Here is a 9,597-nt window from a genome sequence, read left to right as displayed (position 1 = left end):
TCATTAGTTGTTTCGGAATGTCGACGTGATTTTTATTATGTTTGAGCTGCTTTTTACTTTCGGTGAACTTTGATAATAAATCTGAAAAAGGATGGGCAGGGACAGTAGGTCCCACCATGATCACCCCAAGCGAGCACACCCGAAAGAGAGGGCACCCGAAAGAGGTCAGAAAATCGCCCGATCGCCTTGTCGCCACCATAGGAAAACGTTGAGTGAAGTCTAAAATAAACCTTGTAGTTGTAGAGCTCGACGCAAATAAACCCTCATTTCTAAATCCCTGAAGTTTATACCCTGTTCTTTTCAATCCCGGCCATTTTCAACCTTATATGCCTATCCAAACGGGGAACTAGATGATGGCAGTGGAAATGGCTGGGATGGATGGGCTGTGTGCTGGAAATTGTACGAACCGACACAGTTAACGTATTTCGTGTGTGATGTGCTGAAGGCTACTTACGTTATGAGGCCTGATCTGAAGGCTAGCTTATGCATGCATGTGTGCGCGGTATATACTGTACTCCATCTATTTCATAATGTAGTGCTTTCTTTATCCTCGTGCTTCAACTTTGACCGTAAATTTAACTACCAAGACCGATTGCGGCGGGAGCAAAAGTTATATCAGTGAATTCGTATTCGAAAAAAGTATTAAATTATGTAACTTTTTCTCCCGCCGCAGTCGGCCTCGTTCGTTAAATTTATGGTCAAAGTTTGATCTCAGAAAGCGCGGGCGCACTATATTTTGAAATAGAGGAAGTATGTATTTTCACTGACTCACACTGCTAATCATGCTTTGGGTGCACGTAGACAGGCGAAGCTCACGGCCAGGTTAGCTCCTCTTTGCAATTGCATCGATCGGTGTTCCTAATCTGGATGCATGGCACGGCACTTCAATTATGCAGGAGGACTCGGTGCTCTGCAGGGTGCTCGAGAAGCAGAAAGTGGACAACGAGCAAGACACCGTCCGCTCTTCCTCGCTGACCTTCGCCGGCTTCTCGCAGGCAACGCAGGAGCTGTCCGTGCCAGACGCGTGCAGCGACCAGATGGGCTTAGGCGCCGGCTTCGCACCATGGCAGGAGGAGATGGTCTGTGGCTCGAGCCCATTGACAAACGCAGCGATCTGGCAGCAATACAACTCGGCAAAGAAAATCGTTATGGTCAAAGTCAGCAATCCCGGCCTTTAGTTGTCACATCATCAAATCCACTCATAAAACCGTCATAAGATTTATTTAGTCCGAGATTAAAAAGTATAGGGTACCAACATCAGAGTTTTAAAGGTAAGGGTTTATTTGCGTCGAGCTGTACAACAACAGGGTTTATTTCAGACTTCACTAGAAAGCGTTCCGGGTGTCTCTCGAGGGAGCGTCACCGTCACGGGGCTTGACTTGGCCAGCAATCGCACGCTCGATACTGTACAAATGTAATTGATTAGTCCCGCACCCTCTCTCAAAGAAAAATGATTAGTCCCGCACGAAAAACTGGACCGGTTCCTTTCCGTCCGTGGCGGCTGAGCGTCATGTCACCTTGCTAGCTCTACCCGAACGGCCGAACCCCACCGGACAACGGGGCTATAAAGCCGGCGCCACCGCCGTGACAAGCAAGTTCAGGCTGGACCGTCGGAGAGGGATCAATCGGATCGAATGGCTTTGGCGCCGGTGGAGTTCCTGGGCGCGAGCGACGGCGGGGAGACGCTCTACTGCGCCATCATACTGTGGATGTCCGTCATGTCGTGGATCATCTTCACCTGCGACGGCAGCGGGAGGAGGAGGAAGGGCCGTCGGGGCAGCCGGGACACCAAGGTCTTCGTCGGCGCCGAGCGCCTCTGCGACGGCACCGGGCCCGACTGCAGCGGCGGCTACGGGCTCTGCGGCTCCTGCATCGACTAGCCTGGCCGAGCCGCCGCCCCCTGCCTACGTTTGGACTTTTGGTTTGTAAAATAACTTGAATCGATTCGTGTAATTGGGCGTCAAAAGTATTTCGTCTGTCTATGATGTGGTGTGATGAAGATCGAAGTCCTCTTCTCTTCCCCCGGCAACTTCTTCTAGCCTCTACATATATAGTTTTAGCGATCGATGATCGATGAGATGAGCTGGTATGCGCAAGGAGTACGTCGATCGCTCTGGGGCGTGCTGCTCTTTGCTGGGGTCCGCCTACACCAAGTGGACCAATGGTAAATATATGGCGCATGTCAAAGTGGTTTGTTATCTTTTGTACGTACCTGTCGAGAGGTAAAAGGCAGATGAGTCTGACCATTATATAAGGTCACGTACGTACGTGCGCGATGTAAAGGTCAGATTCTGTTTTTTTATAATCAGACTATTTTTATTTATATATAACAAAACCAATGTGTTTTTAGGATATAGACACAGTACCGAGTTTTAGAGAAAATTGTCTAAAAATTCTTAAGTTTTGTGATCCATTGTCTAGATTTTTTTTTTGGTTGGGTTTCAAACCTTATACTTTGTGTACACTGCGGGGACGGTTGAGAGGCTACTACCACTAGTGCAGAACCGGCAATAGCACCGGTTCGTAAGGCCCTTTAGTGTCGGTTCGGTAACCGGCACTAAAGTGTGGGCACTAAAGCCCCCCGCCCCCTCCCCCCCTCCCTCTTTAGTACCAGTTCAGCACGAATCGGTGCTAAAGGGCAACCACGTGGCACAAGGCGCGCCGTGGTCTGGGGGGCCTTTAGTTCCGGTTGGTAAGGATTTTTTTTATTTTTATTTTTGAAATAAAGCAAAAACAGCTCGCCTACTAGGCCAACACGGCCTGCATACGACTAGAAACTCAATCTCTAGTTGGGCCAGGGTGCAGGCCCATACGACCCAGTAGGCCCCACAGGGCAGAAGACTTGCAATAGGCCCACAAAGGCCTGCTTAGAGAGGAGCTCGACACGGTAGCTGCGGCGGGGCTTATAAACCGGTGCGAGCTCCTCTCAACTAGTGAGGTGGGACTAAACATTGTGCACTGTGGGTGGCAGCGCACCATCTTTAGTACCGTGCACCACCTTTAGTACCGGTTGGTGGCTCCAACCGGTACTAAAGACCCCCCCCCCCCTTTAGTACCGGTTGGAGTCACCAACCCGTACTAAAGGCCAACCGGTACTAAAGGTTCGCCATGAACCGGTACTAATGAGCGCCGCCTGCCTGGCCGTTGGAACCGGCACCAATGGTCATATTAGTGCCGGTTCAATTACAAACCGGGACTAATGCGTTTTACATTAAACCCTTTTTCTATTAGTGTACTGTTGGAGGTGAAGTGCCGTGCCCTTAACCTTGCCTTGAGGTTCGGTCCTTATAAGGATGAAAGGGCAAAACTTAACCAAAGACTTGGACTATATGTATCAGCCAATGCATGAAAAGGGCAAGGCTTAATCAAATCTTTGGGCTATACTATATCCCGACAGATGGATAGAAGGACAAGACTTAATCAAAGACTTGAACTGTATGTATCAACCAATAGATTGAAGGGCAAGTCTTAATATCAAACATGGAACGTATTATGTCCAATAAATGGTTTTTTTTTGCGAAAAATGTCCAACAAATGGATGAAATGGCATGACTTAATCAAAGACTTGGACCATATGTCTCAACCAATGGGTAGAAGGGCAAGACTTTTAAGCCAAGACTTACACCATGCCTCAACCAATGCATGGAAGGGTATGTGAAGACTTGGACTATATTTCTAGACGTGTCGGGATGTGGGTTGGGCGGCAAGAACTTTATTACATCTTTAGAGAGCCGTCACTGCATCGCCTTTTTGAATAGAACACAAACCCTAAACAAACTAAAAAAACTATGAAATAAAGTAGCAACCCTCCCATCAGGAAGGGATTAGATCCACCGCGCCTCCATGGCCCTAAGACCACATGAGGCAAGGCAGATCAATGGCGACGTCAGCGGGAGGCAGGGAAACCCTATTTCCTAGAGTCACTCATGGGGACAAGGGAGAAAACTTTAAGCACCAAACTTGGGTTTTAAACACAAGCAAACACCATTTCCCATGATAATGATAATCATAGGAATCTAAAAGACTGGAATATTGAAGTTCATAAATCATTTGATTTTTTTAGAAGAATACATCTTGAATATACTTGAAACTATATTCCTATTGGAAATAGTTGTATTCTCGTATCTATTGATCCACGATATATCGATTTTAGTGAGAAAAAACTTATAGCAAATCATTAAATCTTAGTAGACTAAAACTTAACCGATGCCATATTCATAAGATCTTACGTGAAAATTCATGCAAAATTTTCTACAGCATAAATATATTTGTTCATTGCAGTCATAGTCTCGACTCTAGACTGGGTGTTTGACCAACCACAACCAATTGGTCTCACTGCATTTCCATATATAAACGCCGGGCGGGAGTAGCTGCCGACCCGGCGGGCTCAATTTGACACGGGAGTCGGAAGAAATGGAGACCAAGGCGAAGAACCAAGAAACGGCTGCCGACGAGAGCTCCCCGTCGGTGCTGCAGTGGACGGTGAGGCTCCAGCTGTTGGCGCTCGACACCGCCTTTGGCCTCTCGCAGCACCGCGACGGGACCATCAACCGCTGGCTCTTCTCCCTCGGCGACCGGTAGACGCCCGCGAGGCCGCGTCGTAAACATATTATAGAGCATAAGCTTTAGGACACCCCCTATTTTGTCATTGATTTTTGCATCGCGATTCATGCAAGTATGTTTGTCTTTTTTTTGTTTCTCCCATATAAAGCAACATATGAACTTCAAATTTGGCAGCTCAACAAAACATCAATGGCGGTACGGCGACATGCTGCGGCGGAAGGGCAAGGACATGCACGTGGCGGAGTTCCTGGGCACCGTCCACGCCTTCTACTGCTTCCCTGAGCTCCCCGACTCGACCAGGCTTGTGGAGGAAATCAAAGCTCCAACTCTGTGTGCGTCTTAATTAGCTATCTGCGTGTGAATAAGATGATTTCTGATGATTTTTTAAAGTCGTTTGGGTTTTTCAGGTCCCAAATCTAATTTCTTGAGAGTAAACGCTCTTATATTATGAACGGAGGAAGTACATGACATTCTTTAATCACACATTTATGTTTTATTATGTGCTTTGGAGCAAGTATAATAGTAGGCTATAAGCCTGGTCACGTGGCACTTTTGTCTGCAAGAGTCAGCTTTTCTGCGTGCTTCTATAGATAAAAATATTATATATGAGAAAGGAGGAAGAGAGCACATGAAAACAAAGGAAAAGACCTTTGGTTCCAGCCTTCCCGGTGTACACACGCCTGATATGAGATTTTTTTAGAAAAAGTCAAAAAAGTTTAGAAAAATTCCAAAAAGTTTAAAGATTTTTCTAGAATAAACATGACTTACTTTTGCACTAATATATAAATTTTCACGAATAAAAAACCAGCGTTGACTTCAGGGCAGAAAAAATAAAAATTATTGCTATTACATGTCACAATTCACACAGTTTTTGCCAAAAAGTGTTTTCTTAAATGAAGTCAATGTTCTTTTCCTTTTGTGGTTTTTTTACTATTTTTTCGAGACAATTATAACGGAATGTCAAGTCACTACTCACACTATTTATCCATTTTGCCGAGAGCTACTAAGATGTCCAAGCACACTGAAAATTGAGATGAACATCACACACTCAAAAATCTTCCACGTAAACAATCAGGATTTCTGGATTTTTTATTATTTTTTACTGTTCATTACCGGGAACAGAATAGCTCGGGATCCAAAACGCCGCTCTCGCAATTTAAATGTTTGATTATATTTAAAAATGTTCAATAATATTTGTTTTATATGACATGTGAGTTTAATATATGCTAGAGGACAACGTGCGCTTTGCTGTGCCGCATTTCGGTTTTGGCATTAATTCTATTTTTCTCCCAACAGTTATTGGGTCAATCTACATTTCATGCATACCGTTGAGGTGGTGGAGCAAACTCGGACCCCCACGAGCGCTATTGGGTTGGCCATGTAGGCCAGTCCTTTCCATTTTGGGAAGGTTTTTTCTCCATTTTTTTCTCAGCCTGGTTCTTTTACTATTTTTCCTATTCACTTATATGTTTTCCTTTATTTTATTTGAAGGATTTTTTTAATTATTAATATTTTCAAATTAAGGAAATTATTATATATTCTTGGACATTTCTCCAAATTCGTAAATGTTTTATTCAAATTTGTAATTTTTTATTAAATATCCGCTAACATTTTTTCAGATCCATGAACGTTTTTCAAGTTAAAAACATTTTCTAATCCCTGAACATTATTTCAAAATTCGTTATCATTTTAAAACATGAAGGAAAACATATAAAAGCAGTTGATTTTTTTATAAATCATGATTTTTTTTCATATTTGTGAAGAATATTTAAATTTATGAAATGTTTAAATTCATAAATGTTTATGAACTTTTGAGACTATTTCATAAAATTCACAAAAAAATAAATTCCTAAATCTTTGTAACCGTTTTGAAATGTGTTTTAATAGAATGGTTGTCCAATACTATAATGCGACACCCATGACCTGGCCAAGCCATAGCAGGAAAGATCCATTTCAATATAAACAGTTATTTTGGTTTATGGTATTTTTTAAAATTCAGTAACACAGTTTAAGGACATATTTTCAGACTAATATATATTTTCAGAAAATTACGATCTTTTAAAAAATATGTGAAAAGTTTCAAATAACCAAAAGGTTGATATTTGTGAAAATTTCTACAATTCATTTTTTTTCTTCCTAAAATCATGAAGAAACATAAAAATTGTATAAAAATATAGAATCTATGGATTTTCTTCATATTCATGCAGAATTTTGAAATTTACAAAAAAATATTAAATTAGTGAGGTTTTTTTAAAGTTGAAACCTTTTTTGAAATTCACAACAACTTTAATTTCGTGAATGTTATGACTTTTTGGAACAGTTTACCATTTTTTTAATGTGCTAAACTTTCATGAAATTTATGATGATTTTTATAAATAATAAACTCATGGAAAAAAATTAAGAATTCACTATTTTTTCATATTCATGTAGAATTTTTAAATTTACGGTTATCCTTTAAATTCGTTAATGTTTTCAAACTTTGTGACCCTTTGTGGAAATTCACAAAAATGTAAAATTCCAAAATGTTTTGATTTTTTTTCAATGTGTTGTAATAGAACGTTGGTTCTGATACTGTCACGCATGACCCAGGATCTGACCAGACCCACACAGACGGTGTCCAGTGCGAAGAAAAAACTTTCAGCGCTCTCCCCTAGTCCTCTGTTTCTAGGGAGCTGAGTAATTGGAAGGATAGCCAACTGATGGCTCTTAGATATCCTGTAAATGGAAGAAATTGTTTGTATAAATGGCTTTGACGTCCTTGTCCGTGTGTACGGATGGACATGCAAGGACACCATTATGTCTGGAGGACTATAGTACACAATTAATTTTGGAGGAATAGTAGGACACAATTATAAAGGAGCCATAACGATGTCGTCCTCTGTTGAACACACGGGATAGATAAGTTGATGCGGTTGTCGTCTGATTGATGTGGTTGTCGCTTCTCATCAAGTTCTGCACTTTTGTGTTGATCCAAAAAAAGAAGTTGTGCGCTCTTTCTGCGTACTTGAGTTCGGTGTAGGCTAACTGACTAATCTCGACTACTTTTAGTTATGGAGGTTGACTGCCTGTCTGAACTCTGAAGCGAATCCACTGTGATCGCAGCTAGTTTCAGATATACTCCCTCCGTTCCAAAATAGGTATTAGTCCCTCCGTTTCTAAATATTTGTCTTTCTAAAGATTTCAAATGGTGACTATATACGGAGTAAAATGAGTAAATCTACACTCTAAAATATGTCTATATACATTCGTATGTGGTGATCATTTGAAATCTCTAGAAAGACAAATATTTAGGAACGGAGGGAGTATTTCTGAAGAGAAATTCACCATGCAGTTGGTCTGTTGGTGTGGTGTGCGGGCAGATAGTTTCAGATGTGGTGCGCAGATCAATCGTTCTTGATCTTCACTCATCACTCCAAACGCAGTCATTTTACAGTTTACAGAAGACAAAGCCAGAGGCCACACTCTCGCTAGCACACCAAGAAAAGAAAACAGTAATCTCGATCATGAGAAGGGACCGAGGGAGTAAGAGGAAATGACATGCTCGGCGTCGTCAGTCGTCGCGCACGCAGCTCACGTCGGCTTGAGGTCCTGGAACATGGAGTCCCACTTGATCTCGCTCTGGCCTCCGGCGGTGCCGCCGTCGGAGCACCGCTCCTCGTCCTCCTCGCCGGCGCCGTCGTCCTCCTCGTCCTCGTACGCGCAGTCCTGGAACATGAGGCTGGCCTTCTGCGAGCCCGAGAACCGGACGCCGCCGCCGCCGCCAACGCCGCTGGCGACGCCGCCGTCGGTGATCATGAGCACCATCTTCTTGACGCTGCTCCTCCGCCGCACGGCGCCGGCGCGGACCACCACGTCCCCCGCCGCGCCGTTGCAGATCCTCGGCACCACGGTGACGGAGGACGAGGAGTACCGCCTCCCTCCGGGACCGCCGGCGCCACCGCCCAGCCGGCGCGCGCACCGGGCGATGCACCTGCCGGCCCTGCGCGCGAGCCGGGCGGCCGCGGAGGAGGAGGACTGGGACGCGGCGGCGGCGGCGGCGTCCTTCCTGGCGAGCTTGAGGATCTCGAGGCGGTGCTTGGCGACGGCGATGCCCATGCTCTTGAGCAGGTCGTGGTCGAAGTCCGGCGCGTCCCCGGGCTCCAGCTCGTTCTCGCTGAAGAGCAGCCCGTACTCGTACGTCGCCGCCGGCGTCAGCCCCGCCTTCGACAGCCACGCGTACCAGTCCATCCCTCTCTCTCTGCCACTCTACACACTCTAAGACCTCTCTCCTCACGGCGAGCTTCTTCTTCTCCGAACGATCTCCTCTCACTTGTAAGTTGTAACTGTGGCTAGCTCATGATTCGTGCGTGTGGGATCTTTATAGAAAGGAAGACAGCCAGCCAGACCAGAGGTGGCACGCAGTTGGTTGCACGGCTCGGCTCACATGCATGCCGGCAAGAGGATTACTCCTGCTAGCCGCCGCTGCTGCCACAAAACGCGTGACACATTAGTTGCAGTGGTCGTAGAAGACCAGCACCGGCACCCAGAGCGTGCGTACACTCCTATCTTGAAGTGTCACAGTGTGTTTTTATGGGGCTTGGATCCCGTGGATGCAGTACAAGCGATGGATCTGGATGCTGGATGGAGATCCAGCACGACGCACGTACACGGTGCAGATCTGCGGCCAGCAGCGAATCCACGAGACAAAAGTGCAAGCGGGAAGGCGGGGAGATGGGGGAAAAGAAATGCGAGGCTGTCAGGGTGACCTGAGGCAGATCGCTGTGTACATGGATGCCGGGCGTGGCTCCTCACATGCCTGCTCCTCAGATGTGCATGGGTTGTTAAGCCAAGTGAGCACTTGCAGTGTGCTGGCCTTTCATGATTCAGCGGTCGGTACTTTGATTTAGTTAATTATAGTTATTTGGGTTGTTAGTTGAGTGAGCATGCACACCTGAGCATTTGCTCCTGCACGCTGAAAATATTCTTGCAAATGTAAAAAAAAAAGGAAAGAAGCTTAGATCTACATGTCCATGTACAAATGTTTAGGGGGAAAGC

General features: G+C 45.1%; 2 protein-coding genes across 2 annotated transcripts; one reads left to right on the top strand and one right to left on the bottom strand.

Annotated features, from left to right (window-relative positions):
- The first annotated feature begins 1,508 nt into the window (after nucleotides 1-1,508).
- On the top strand, nucleotides 1,509-1,966 carry LOC125523497. The gene has a single exon (XM_048688528.1). It carries the CDS (start codon nucleotides 1,635-1,637, stop codon nucleotides 1,878-1,880), a length of 246 nt encoding a protein of 81 aa, XP_048544485.1. The 5' UTR covers nucleotides 1,509-1,634; the 3' UTR covers nucleotides 1,881-1,966.
- Nucleotides 1,967-7,866: 5,900 nt separating this feature from the next.
- Nucleotides 7,867-9,252, bottom strand: LOC125521709. The gene has a single exon (XM_048686767.1). The coding sequence runs from the start codon at nucleotides 8,788-8,790 to the stop codon at nucleotides 8,134-8,136; it is 657 nt and encodes a 218-aa protein (XP_048542724.1). The 5' UTR covers nucleotides 8,791-9,252; the 3' UTR covers nucleotides 7,867-8,133.
- Between the last annotated feature and the right edge of the window lie 345 nt (nucleotides 9,253-9,597).

The sequence above is a fragment of the Triticum urartu genome, chromosome 7, assembly GCF_003073215.2.
Source record: "Triticum urartu cultivar G1812 chromosome 7, Tu2.1, whole genome shotgun sequence".
In the NCBI taxonomy this organism is placed as follows: domain Eukaryota; kingdom Viridiplantae; phylum Streptophyta; class Magnoliopsida; order Poales; family Poaceae; genus Triticum; species Triticum urartu.
Note: the sequence above shows the minus strand (reverse complement) of the source record. Positions and strands in the feature narration are given on the sequence as shown.

What these genes read in the sequence shown, in the direction of transcription:
- LOC125521709 (XM_048686767.1), bottom strand. Translation starts at nt 8,790, where the DNA reads ATGGACTGGTACGCGTGGCTGTCGAAGGCGGGGCTGACGCCGGCGGCG.
- LOC125523497 (XM_048688528.1), top strand. Translation starts at nt 1,635, where the DNA reads ATGGCTTTGGCGCCGGTGGAGTTCCTGGGCGCGAGCGACGGCGGGGAG.